Source organism: Scyliorhinus torazame, chromosome X (genome assembly GCF_047496885.1).
Source record: "Scyliorhinus torazame isolate Kashiwa2021f chromosome X, sScyTor2.1, whole genome shotgun sequence".
Lineage (NCBI taxonomy): Eukaryota > Metazoa > Chordata > Chondrichthyes > Carcharhiniformes > Scyliorhinidae > Scyliorhinus > Scyliorhinus torazame.
In genome coordinates, this window is record NC_092738.1 from 5,466,908 (window position 1) to 5,479,716 (window position 12,809).

General features: G+C 50.9%; 1 protein-coding gene across 5 annotated transcripts in view; it reads left to right on the forward strand.

Annotated features, from left to right (window-relative positions):
- The window catches only part of LOC140405375 (signal transducer and activator of transcription 5B-like), a 304,409-nt gene that overhangs the window by 166,045 nt on the left and 125,555 nt on the right, over nt 1-12,809 (forward strand). For all 5 annotated transcript variants that reach the window (XM_072493699.1, XM_072493700.1, XM_072493697.1 and 2 more), the window contains one exon: nt 2,166-2,373. In XM_072493699.1, the coding sequence (XP_072349800.1) occupies nt 2,166-2,373 (208 nt within the window). The remainder of the gene's footprint in view (nt 1-2,165; nt 2,374-12,809) is intronic.

Here is a 12,809-nt window from a genome sequence, read left to right on the forward strand (position 1 = left end):
GGGACAGTGAGGGGGGAGTTGGGTGGAGAGTTAGGGGGGAGTTAGGGGGTGGAGAGTGAGGGGGGAGTTAGGGGGTGGAGAGTGAGGGGGGGTTAGGGGGTGGAGGGAGGGGGGGTTAGGGGGTGGAGGGAGGGGGGGTTAGGGGGTGGAGGGAGGGGGGGTTAGGGGGTGGAGGGAGGGGGGGTTAGGGGGTGGAGGGAGGGGGGGTTAGGGGGTGGAGGGAGGGGGGGTTAGGGGGTGGAAGGAGGGGGGGTTAGGGGGTGGAGGGAGGGGGGTTTAGGGGGTGGAGGGAGGGGGGGTTTAGGGGGTGGAGGGAGGGGGGGTTTAGGGGGTGGAGGGAGGGGGGGTTTAGGGGGTGGAGGGAGGGGGGGTTAGGGGGTGGAGGGAGGGGGGTTTAGGGGGTGGAGGGAGGGGGGGTTTAGGGGGTGGAGGGAGGGGGGGTTTAGGGGGTGGAGGGAGGGGGGGTTAGGGGGTGGAGGGAGGGGGGTTAGGGGGTGGAGGGAGGGGGGGTTAGGGGGTGGAGGGAGGGGTGGTTAGGGGGTGGAGGGAGGGGGGGGGGTTAGGGGGTGGAGGGAGGGGGGGGTTGGAGGGAGGGGATGGAGGGGGCAGTGTGAGGGGGCGTAGCCAGGCAGGTGAGTCTCACTTGGTACTGCGCCTCCAATCTAGCATGGCGCTACCTCGCGGGTGGTGGCTGCCTCTGCTCATGGGCGGTGAGGGGGTGCAGCACAGGTGATTCCCGTCCGGTTCTTGCACACTCACGATGGTTGTGGGCTGTCTTATCCTGCGGGGGGGAAGCATCAGAGTTAGGCAGTCAGCAGCAAAACGCGCAGATGTTGGCAACATTATGACTGGGGGCGGGGAGGGCACTGGGCACCACGCCATGGCAGCTCACAAGTGCGGTGTGGTGCCCATGTGGGTCGGGTGCAACGTGGTGCCCCCCCCCCCCCCTCCTGTGTGTGTGTGTGGGGGGGGAGGTGCGCGACACGTGGTGGGGGAGGGGGGGGGGTGGCCCGGGGGAACTCTCGGGGTACTTAACCCTGGCTGCCCTTGAGGTCGTGGAGCTTCTTGCGGCACTGGTCTGCAGAACGTGGGGTGTGCCCCACAGCGCTGACGGCGATGCCCACCACGCCAGTTGCGCCTGACTGTGCTGGCCGGGTGCCGGTGGCCACGTCTTGGGCACAGGATCACCCTGCGCTCTTCCACTGCGTCCAGCAATGCCTCCAGGTCATTGTCCCGGTACCTGGGGGTGGCACGGTGGGGCTCAACAGCTCTCTGTTGGGGCATCATCCGGGCGTCGCACGATGACGGCGCTGCTCTGGCGCCACGCCCACCGCGTTTCTTGCGGCCCCGCTGCTGGCCTCTTCGGAGCCTGAATCGATGCTGCCGGCGGCCCGTTCTCGCCGTCGGGAAACACGACAGCATTTACGATGGCGCGGACACTCTGACTCCCCATCGGAGAATCCCGTCCAGGAACTAAGACAATCAACAGGAAGGCCCATTACAAGAGGGAGACAAGAAAGGTTGTAATAGGCGAAACAGTAATAGAACATAGAACATAGAAAATACAGCACAGAACAGGCCCTTCGGCCCACGATGTTGTGCCGAACCTTTGTAATGGGCGTCTAAAAGTGGGAATAGGGACGTTGTGAAATAGAGAGCTTTTTTTGGTATCGCTGAAGGAGTGTGAGATGATGTTAAGGTCTCAATAGGTGTAAGAGCAGGATTCAAATCTTGGGTGGTCACAAAAGGAAGAAGAAACATATTTTTGGAGGCACTTTTAGCACTGGAAATGTGAGAAAGTCCCCAGTTATTATTAACAAGGGCATACAAATTTTGGTGCCACAATAGACTGCTGATGTTTCGATATATGTTACAATGAATCAGACTGCTGAATGTTTGAACTTGCAATGTGTTGTTCATTTAAAGGTTATTTCCAGAGGACAAACCAAGCTACCTCTGAGACCTGATGGTATGGGAAAGTTGACCCAGTTATTCAAATAAGAGCATTTGTAAAATAGAAGAATATATAATCATTCTTATACTCCCATGGAAGGAAGTAACAAATGAAAGATGCACATTCAACCAGTAAATGGTTCAAGTTGGAGTAAATACTAAACCAGTTTTGGATCTTAGTCTTAGATATTTTCTTTTGTTTTGTTTTGTAGGCCAGTGTTGTACCAACTGTCAGCTTGCCAGTCCAACCTGTTCTGGCCACTAGCAATGAAAGGATAAAGCAGGAAGATGAAAATGTATTACAGCAGCTCACCCTGGTGAATGACTTAATCAAGACCATTCCGATGTACCGCAGTGCTATTCAGCAAATGAATGAAGTTCCTGACCAGGAGCAGCAGCAGCTTCCACCATGTTACCAGTGTGAGTATGAATCGGGTTGTACAATGTTCAATGTACCAAAACATCCGAGATGCCCACTGAGTCTATAAGGTAGAACTGAAAAATAAGGGAGAGATCACTTTGTTAGGATTGTACTATAGGTCCCAAATAGTCAGCAGGAAATTGATGAGCAAATATGTAAGGAGATTACAGATAGCTGCAAGAATAATAGGGTGGTAGTAGTAGGGGACTTTAACTTTCCCAACATTGACTGGGACAGCCATAGCATTAGGGGCTTGGCTGGAGGGAAATTTGTTGAGTGTATTCGGGAGGAATTTCTCATTCAATACGTGGATGGCCCGACAAGAGAGGGGGCAAAACCTGACCTCCTCTTGGGGAATAAGGAAGGGCAGGTGATGGAAGTGTTAGTGAGGGATCACTTTGGGACCAGTGACCATAATTCCATTAGTTTTAAGATGTCTATGGAGAATGATAGGTCTGGCCCAAAAGTTAAAATTCTAAATTGGGGCAAGGCCAATTTTGATGGTATCAGACAGGAACTTTCAAAAGTTGATTGGGGCAGTCTGTTGGCAGGCAAAGGGACGGCTGGTAAGTGGGAGGCTTTCAAAAGTGTGTTAACCAGAGCTCAGAGTGAGCACATTCCTTTTAAGTGAAGGGCAAGGCTGGTAAAAGTAGGGAAATCTGGATGGCTTGGGATATTGAGGACCTGATCAAAAAGAAGAAGAAGGCATATGACATGCAGCTGGGATCGAGTGGATCCCTTGAAGAGTAGAGAGGTTGTCAGAGTTGAGTTAAGAGAGAAATCAGGAAGGCAAAAAGGGGACATGAGATTGCTTTGGTAGATACGACAAAGGAACTTTTACAGATACATAAAGGGCAAAAGAGTGACGAGGGAGAGGGTTGGGCCTCTTAAGGATAAACAAGGTCATCTATGTGCAGATCCACAAGGGTGAGAGAGGTTCTAAATCAATATTTCTCAGCGGTATTTACTGTTGAGAAAGGCATGGATGTTAGGGAACTTGGGGAAATAAATAGTGATGTCTTGAGGAGTGTACATATTACAGAGAAGGAGGTGCTGGAAGTCTTAAAGCGCATCAAGGTAGATAAATCCCCAGGACCTGATGAAATGTATCCCAGGATGTTGTGGGAGGCTAGGGAGGAAATTGTGCGTCCCCTAGCAGAGAGATTTGAATCGTTGACAGCCACCGGTGAGATGCCTGAAGGTTGGAGGCTAGCAAATGTTGTGCCTTTGTTTAAGAAGGGCCGCAGAGAAAAGTCTGGGAACTACAGACCGGTGAGCCTAACGTCTGTGGTGGGTAAGTTGTGAGAAGATATTCTGAGAGACAGGATCTGCAGGCATTTAGAGAGGCAAGGACTGATTCGGGGCAGTCAGCATGGCTTTGTGCATGGAAAATCATGTCTCACAAATTTGATTGAGTTTTTTGAGGGGGTGACCAAGAAGGTAGATGAGGGCAGTGCAGTCGACATTGTCTACATAGACTTTAGCAAGGCCTTTGACAAGGTACCGCAAATCTCACGGGATCCAGGGTGAGGTAGCCAATTGGATACAAAATAGGCTTGATGACTGAAGACAAAGGGTGGTTGTGGAGGGTTGTTTTACAAACTGGAGGCCTGTGACCAGCGGTGTGCCTCAGGGATCACCGCTGATACTTGAGGCACACCGCTCTAGGATTGCAACGGGATCTTGATCAATTGGGCCAGTGGGCCAATGAATGGCAGATAGAGTTTAATTTAGATAAATGTGAGGTGATGCATTTTGGTAGATCGAATCAGGGCAGGACCTACTCAGTTAATGATAGGGAGTTGGGGAGATTTACAGAACAAAGAGATCTAGAGGTACAGGTTCATAGCTCCTTGAAGGTGGAGTCGCAGGTGGACAGGGTGGTGAAGAAGGCATTCAGTATGCTAGGTTTTATTGGTCAGAATATTGAATACAGGAGTTGGGACGTCTTGTTGAAGTTGTACAAGACATTGGTACGGCCACACTTGGAATACTGTGTGCAGTTCTGGTCACCCTATAAGAGGATATTATTAAACTAGAAAGATTGCGGAAAAGATTTACTAGTATGCTACTGGGACTTGATGGTCTGAGTCATAAGGAGAGGCTGGATAGGCTGGGACTTTTCCCCCTGGAGCGTAGGAGGCTTAGGGGTGATCTTATAGAGGTCTATAAAATAATGAGGGGCATAGATAAGGTAGATAGTCAACATCTTTTCCCAAAGGTAGAGGAGTCTAAAACCAGAAGGCATAGGTTTAAGGTGAGGGGGTAGAGATACAAAAGGGTCCAGAGGAGCAATTATTTCACACCGAGGGTAGTGAGTGTCTGGAACGTAGAGACTGGTACAATTTTGTCTTTTAAAAAGCATTCAGACAATCATATGGGTAAGATGGGTATAGAGGGATATGGACCAAATGCGGGCAATTGGGACTAGCTTAGTGGTTAAAAACTGGGCAGCATGGCCAAGTTGGGCCGAAGGGCCTGTTTCCATGCTGTAAACCTCTATGGGCGGGATTCTCCGGCTGTGTCCGCCCGGCGACCAGAGAATGCTGCCTGAGGTCAATGGAGTTCCCCATTGTAAGCGGCTCGCCCGTGGCGTTCTTGCGGCGGGTGGGGCAGGAGAATGTAGCCTTCAAACGTCTGGAAAATTTCCTAAAAATCATGATATAAATTGGACTCATTATATAAATTCATCAGAATTTCTTTATTAGGTCAGTGCTTTACTAAGATGTTGTACTTCCATCAGAACTTCAGTTCTAAACCAATAATGCTAGAAACACAAAGGAGATCTGCTGACACCTGGACAGAGAGGACAGTTCCTGTTTCTGGTGGAGCATTGTAAGCACAAGATCATTGAAGATGAGGAAGGACTTTAAATGCAAAGTAATTAATTCATCCATAAAGACCCTACACTTAGATCCTACACTTCTCCATTGCAGCATGGTAGCATTGTGGATAGCACAATTGCTTTACAGCTCCAGGGTCCCAGGTTCGATTCCGGCTTGGGTCACTGTCTGTGCGGAGTCTGCACATCCTCCCCGTGTCTGCGTGGGTTTCCCCCGGGCGCTCCGGTTTCTTCCAGAGGGGTCAGATGCCGGGGCATATATGAGCACGATGCTCAATTCGCTGATGGGTGCGGGAGCTTTCCCGAGGCCCCTGGAGCTGGATGGAGCTCATCGGGTCCTGGCAAGGAGACCCAAAGCCAACGAGCCGCCAAGGGCTGTAGTGGTGAGGTTCGACCGCTTTATGGACAGAGAGTGTGTCCTGAAATGGGCCAAAAAAGAGCGGAGCAGCAGGTGGGAGAACACGGAGATCCGAATTTATCAGGACTGGAGTGCGGAGGTGGCTAAGAGGAGAGCTGGTTTCAATCGGGCTAAGGCGGTGCTCCATCGGAAGGGGGTGAAGTTCGGGATGCTGCAGTCAGCGCGATTGTGGGTCACACTCCAAGATCGGCACCACTATTTTGAAACGCCCGATGAGGCTTGGAGCTTTATCCGGACTGAAAAGTTGGACTCAAATTGAGGGTTTGTCTTGGGGGGATGTTTACTGTGTTTGGGGAATGTTCTTTTTGTTTGAGTGCTGGGTGGGGATGGGTGAATGGATTTGATGTGGGGGCTGTGGGAGAGTGTGGGCGTCGGTGTTGAAGGGGCAGGGCCCCACGGAGGAAGAGGGGGGGTGGAGGCCCAGGGATGGGGAGTTGAGGTAAGGCCACAAAAAGGAGCTGCGCCGGGGGGGGGGGCTCAGGAAAGCACGGGCTTTTTCCCGCGTTAGGCAAGGATGGGGGAGGGGCCGGGGGGAAGGGCAGTGCTGGATGGGGGCGCACACTGACTGCCAAGGGGTGGGGGGATATTCTCACTGGGGGGGTCGATGGAATGGCAGGAGAGGCCGGGGTCAGCAGGAGTCAGCTGACTTACGGGAATGTCATGGGGGGAGCAAAATGGCTAGATGTGGATCTAGCGGGGGGAGGGGGGGGGAACAGGGTTGCTGCTGCATTGGCCAGAAGGGAGCTGGAAGTAGGACAGGTAGTCGGGGCGGGGGTCCGCCGTCTGGGGGACTGGAGGGTGCGGGAGGCGCAGGCATGTGGCTGGCCTCGAAAAGGAGATGGCTAGTCGGCAGGGGAGAGGGGGGGGGGGGGGCGAATAGCCCCCCAATCCGGCTGATAACTTGGAATCTGAGGGGCCTGAACGGGCCGGTCAAGAGGGCCCGGGTGTTCGCGCACTTAAAGGGACTGAAGGCAGACGTGGTTATGCTCCAGGAGACACATCTGAAGGTGGCAGATCAGGTTAGGCTGAGAAAGGGATGGGTCGGGCAGGTCTTTCATTCCGGGCTGGATGCGAAGAACAGAGGGGTTGCAATACTGGTGGGGAAGCGGGTGTCGTTCGAGGCACTGAATATTGTAGTGGATAATGGAGGTCGATATGTGATGGTGAGCGGTAGGTTGCAGGGGGTGCGGGTGGTACTGGTGAACGTATATGCCCCGAACTGGGATGATGCCGGATTTATGAAACGCATTCTGGGTCGGATTCCGGATCTGGAGGTAGGATAATGGGGGGGGGACTTCAACACGGTGCTGGACCCAGCACTGGACCGGTCTAGGTCCAGGACACGTAAGACTGCGGCCAAAGGTGCTCAGGGGGTTTATGGACCAGATGGGGGGAGTGGACCCATGGAGGTTTGCCAGGCCGCTGGCCAGGGAATTTTCCTTATTTTCCCACGTCCATAGAGCCTACTCCCGGATAGATTTTTTTCATTTTGAGTAGGGCGCTAATCCCGAAAGTGGAGGGAACGGAATATTTGGCCATAGCCATCTCGGACCACGCCCCGCATTGGATGGAGCTGGAGTTGGGGGATGAGAGGGACCAGCGCCCGCTGTGGCGCCTAGATGTGGGACTGTTGGCGGATGAGGGGGTGTGCGGGCGGGTGCGGGGGTGCATTGAAAGATATTTGGAGGCCAACGACAACGGGGAGGTGCAGGTGGGGGTAGTCTGGGAGGCGTTGAAGGCGGTGGTCAGGGGAGAGCTAATCTCCATTAGGGCCCACAGGGAGAAGAGAGAGGAGAGGGAGAGGTTGGTGGGGGAGATTTTAAGGGTGGACAGGAGGTATGCAGAGGCCCCCGATGAGGGGCTACTTAGGGAGCGACCGAACCTCCAGACGGAATGCGACCTGTTGACCACGGGGAAAGCAGAGGCACAGTGGAGGAAAGCACAGGGGGCGACGTATGAGTATGGGGAGAAGGCGAGTCGGATGCTGGCACATCAGCTTCGTAAGAGGGAGACAGCGAGGGAGATTGGTGGAGTTAAGGATAGCGGGGGGAATACGGTGCAGAGTGCGGTGAGAATAAATTAGGTATTTAGGGACTCCTATGGGGATCTGTACAGGTCTGAGCCCCCAGCTAGTGAGGACTTTTAATAAGGCGAGGGAGGGGGGGAACCTGGCCCCAACAATGTCCAGGGCGCTGATTTCTTTGATGCTGAAGCGGGACAAGGATCCTTTGCAATGTCGGTCGTATAGACCGATCTCGCTCCACAATGTTGACGCTAAGTTGCTGGCGAAGGTGCTGGCTACGAGAATCGAGGACTGTGTCCCAGGGGTGATTCATGAGGACCAGACGGGATTTGTGAAGGGTAGGCAGCTAAATACTAATGTGCGGAGGCTCCTCAATGTGATTATGATGCCCTCGGTGGAGGAGGAAGCGGAGGTAGTGGCAGCTATGGACGCGGAGAAGGCCTTTGATCGGGTGGAGTGGGAGTATCTTTGGGAAGTGTTGCAGAGGTTTGGGTTCGGGGAGGGGTTCATCAGTTGGGTCAGGCTGCTATATAGAGCCCTGGTGGCGAGTGTGGCTACGAACCGGCGGAGGTCGGATTACTTCCGTCTGTACCGGGAGTCGAGACAGGGGTGCCCCCTGTTCCCCTTGTTGTTTGCACTGGCAATTGAGCCTCTGGCCATGGCACTGAGGGAGTCCAGGAAATGGAGGGGATTGGTTCGGGGGGGGAGAGGAACACCAGGTGTCGTTGTATGCCGATGACCTGTTGTTGCGGATCCAATGGAGGGGATGGCGGAGGTCATGCGGATCCTTCGGGAGTTTGGGGACTTTTCGGGGTATAAACTCAACGTAGGGAAGAGTGAGCTCTTTGTGGTGCATTCAGGGGACCAGGGAAGGGGGATAGACGAGCCACCGCTGAAGAGGGCGGAAAGGAGCTTTCAGTACCTAGGGATCCAAGTAGCTAGGAGTTGGGGGGCCCTGCACAAACTCAACTTGACGCGGTTGGTGGAGCAGATGGAGGAGGATTATAAAAGATGGGATATGCTGCCACTCTCACTGGCGGGTAGGGTGCAGTCGGTAAAAATGACTGTCCTCCCGAGGTTTCTCTTTGTGTTCCAGTGCCTTCCCATTTTGATCCCCAAGGCCTTTTTCAAACGAGTAAGCAGGAGCATCATGGGATTTGTGTGGGCGAATAGGACCCCGAGGGTGAAGAGGTTGTTTCTGGAGTGTAGCAGGGACAGTGGGGGGCTGGCGCTGCCGAATCTGTGTGGCTATTATTGGGCAGCCAATGTGGCGATGATCCGTAAGTGGGTAATGGAGGGAGAGGGGGCAGTGTGGAAGAGGTTGGAGATGGCGTCCTGTGTGGGCATGAGCCTGAGGGCGCTGGTGACGGCACCGCTGCCGCTCTCACCGACAAGGTACACCACGAGTCCGGTGGTGGCGGCGACGCTGAAGATCTGGGGGCAGTGGAGGCGACTCAAGGGTGAGGTGGGAGCCTCGGTTTGGTCCCCGATTCGGGAGAACCATCGGTTCGTCCCGGGAAGGATGAATGGGGGATTTCGGAGCTGGCATCGGGCGGGGATTAGAAGAATGGGGGACCTGTTCATCGATGAGACGTTTACAAGCCTGTGGGCATTGGAGAAGTTTGGGCTACCCCCAGGAAACGCTTTCAGATACATGCAAATGAGGGTGTTTGTGAGGCGGCAGGTGAGGGAATTGCCGCTGCATCCGGCACGTGGGATTCAGGACAGGGTGATTCCGGGTATATGGGTGGGAGAAGGCAAGGTTTCGGCGATTTACCAGGAGCTGAAGGAAGAGGAGGAGGCCTCGGTGGAGGAGTTAAAGGCCAAGTGGGAGGTGGAGCTTGGGGAGGAGATAGATGAGGGTCTGTGGGTGATGCCCTGAGTAGGGTTAATTCTTCCTCCTCTTGCGCCAGGCTCAGCCTAATACAATTCAAGGTTACTCACAGAGCGCATATGACAGGGGCGAGGTTGAGTAGGTTCTTTGGAGTGGAGGACAGATGTGGGAGGTGCTCGGGGAGTCCGGCGAACCACGTCCATATGTTCTGGTTGTGCCCGGCGCTGGATGGGTTTTGGAGGGGTTTCACGAGGACTATGTCCAAGGTGGTGAAAGCCCGGGTCAAGCCGGGCTGGGGATTGGCATTATTTGGGGTATCGGACGAGCCGGGAGAGCAGGAGGCGAAAGAGGCCGGTATTCTGGCCTTTGTGTCCCTGGTAGCCCGGCGGAGGATTTTGCTACTATGGAAGGATGCGAAGCCCCCTAGTGTGGCAGCTTGGATCAATGACATGGCAGGGTTCATCAAGCTGGAGAGGATAAAGTTTGCCTTGCGAGGGTCTGTGCAGGGGTTCCTCAGGCGGTGGCAACCGTTCCTAGAGTATCTTGTGGAGCGTTAGGAGGAGGTCAGCAGCAGCAGCAGCCCAGGGAGGGGGGGGGGGGGGGTGTTTGGGTCAGGGTGTTTTTTTTTTTCTCCCTATTTGTGCTGTTTACTGTTAGAAGGGGATTACTGTACATGGGGAAATCCAATGTATAATTTCTACTTGTGTTCTTGTTGATTTGTTTTTGTTGTGGGGGGGGGGGGTTTGTTGAAAAACTTGAATAAATATATTTTTTAAAAGAAAAGATTTAATCACCTGCTAATGCTCTCATTCCAAGCATTGTCTGGCATCTTTGAATTTGTCTACATATATGTTTCTGGAACATACCTCTTCATTCACCTGAGGAAGGAGCATCGCTCCGAAAGCTAGTGATATCGAAACAAACCTGTTGGACTTTAACATGGTGTTGTAAGACTTCTTACTGTGCTCACCCCAGTCCAACGCCGGCATCTCCACAACACAGAAAATATATATATCCTTTTAACCTGATGTGATTTTGTTTAAAGGTGTTAAGTCTCTTGGATGTTTGAAGGAACATTTTAAGGAGTTATTTACTGTTGCAATATTTTCTGAGTTATCTTTGAAGAAAGGGGTGTTAAGAGATCCAATGTTTATTTAAGATGTTAAGTTGAGTTCATGAAATAAACCGTGTTTTGTGTTTAAAAACCCACGTGTCCATAATTGTAATACCACACCTGGGGAACAAGCCGCGTGCTAGGAAAAGCTGCAAATCCATTAAAGGGAGAGGTTGGTTGAACTCTATGGTACATTTTGGGGTTATGAAAACGCCTCGCTCATAACAATTGGGGGCTCGTCCGGGATAAAAGTCTATCTATTGGATTGGCTTTTGTGAACTTAAAGACAGTGAAGAATTGTTGCTTTTCCGGTGTGGTATTTTAGTTTAAGTGTTGTGGACAATGGCTCTTTCAGAGGCTCAGAAGTTTTTGGGGGTGGAGAATGTTACACATAGTATTTTACGGACAGAAACGAAAAGCAGACTGTTAGATTTGGCAAGAACATTGCAGTTAACATTACCTGACAAAATGTGAAAAGGTGAGGTAATTATGGTGGTGGTTAAGCATTTTCAGTTGCCTGAGATAGAGTTTGACTTATTGGAAATGGCAAAAATTCAGTTGCAAATTAAACAAATGGAACATGAGAAAGAATTAAAGCGGCTGGCATACGAGAGAGAGGAAAAAGAAAGGGAAAGAGAGAGAGAGGAAAAAGAAAGAGAGAGAGAGGAAAAAGAAAGAGAGAGAGAGGAAAAAGAAAGAGAGAGAGAGGAAAAAGAAAAGGAGAGAAGAAGAAAGGAGAAAAGAAAGAATAGCCCTAGCAGAAGAAAAAGAAAGGGATATACAGAAGAGAGGGAGTTTGAACTTCAGAAAATGGCCATGAAACATGACAATCAGTTAAAATTGGCAGACGTAAAGGGAAGCGTACAGTTTGATGATAGTGATGAGGATAGTGAGAAAGAGCGTCATAGTCGATGGCTTGGTGGGAATCTATTTAAATATGTCCAAGCATTGCCAAGGTTTGAAGTGAAGGAAGTGGAAGCCTTTTTCATTTCATTTGAGAAGGTAGCTAAACAAATGAAATGGCCACAGGACGTGTGGGTGTTACTAATTCAAACAAAACTGGTAGGTAGGGCTAGTGAAGTGTTTGCATCACTACCGGAGGAGGTATCTGGAACGTATGAGGAGGTGAAGAAATCCATCTTAAGTGCATATGAGCTAGTGCCTGAAGCTTACAGACAAAGGTTTAGAAATTTAAGGAAAGAATTTGGTCAAACATACATGGAGTTTGAAAGGCTCAAACAGAGTAATTTTGATCGGTGGATAAGGGCTTTGAAAATAGACCAAACGTATGAAGTTCTCCGAGAAATTATACTTTTGGCGGAGTTTAAAAATTCAATTCCTGATGTAGTGAGAACTCGTGTGGAAGAACAGAGGGTTAAAACTGCGAGATTAGCAGCGGAAATGGCAGATGATTATGAATTAGTTAATGAATCAAAGATTGGTTTCCGACATCAGTTTCAGCCGGTGAGGGATAGAAACTGGGGACATGAGAAATACTCAAGTGGTAAAGGTAAAGGTGATCTGATGGGAAACAATAAAGAGAGTGTACCTCAGATTAAAAAAGAAATCCAGGAGGGTGGAAAAGAAATGAAAAGTTTCAGATGTTTTCACTGTAATAAACTAGGCCATGTGAAGTCACAGTTGTTGGTGGTTGAAGAAAAGCACTGGGAAGGCTGATGTGGTAAAACAGGATAAGACAGTGGGGTTTGTTAGAGTGGTAAAGGAAAGCCCAAGTGAAGCGAAGGAGGTGCAAACAATTGTACAGCCTGTTCAAGAAGTAATTGTTAAGAAGGTGCCAGATGTCTTTAAATAATTTACTTGTGTGGGTAAAGTTTACTCATGTGTATCAGGAGGAGCAGGTAAAGAAGTCACAATTTTAAGAGGTACAGGGGCTAGTCAATCTTTAATGGTAAGAGATGAGGAATTATGTCGTTTGGGAAGAATGTTGTCAGAAAAGGTGGTGATATGTGGAATTCAGGGCGAATAGTAGTGTTCCATTATATAAGGTAAGGTTGGAAAGTCCAGTGAAGAGTCGTGAAGTGGTAGTAGGAGTAATAGAGAAACTATCTTGTCCAGGAATACAGTTTATCTTGGGTAATCATATAGCTGGATCGCAGGTGGGAGTGATGCCTACTGTGGTTGATAAGCCAGTGGAAAATCAGTCAACTGAAGTGTTGAAGGACGAATATCCTGGGATTTTTCCG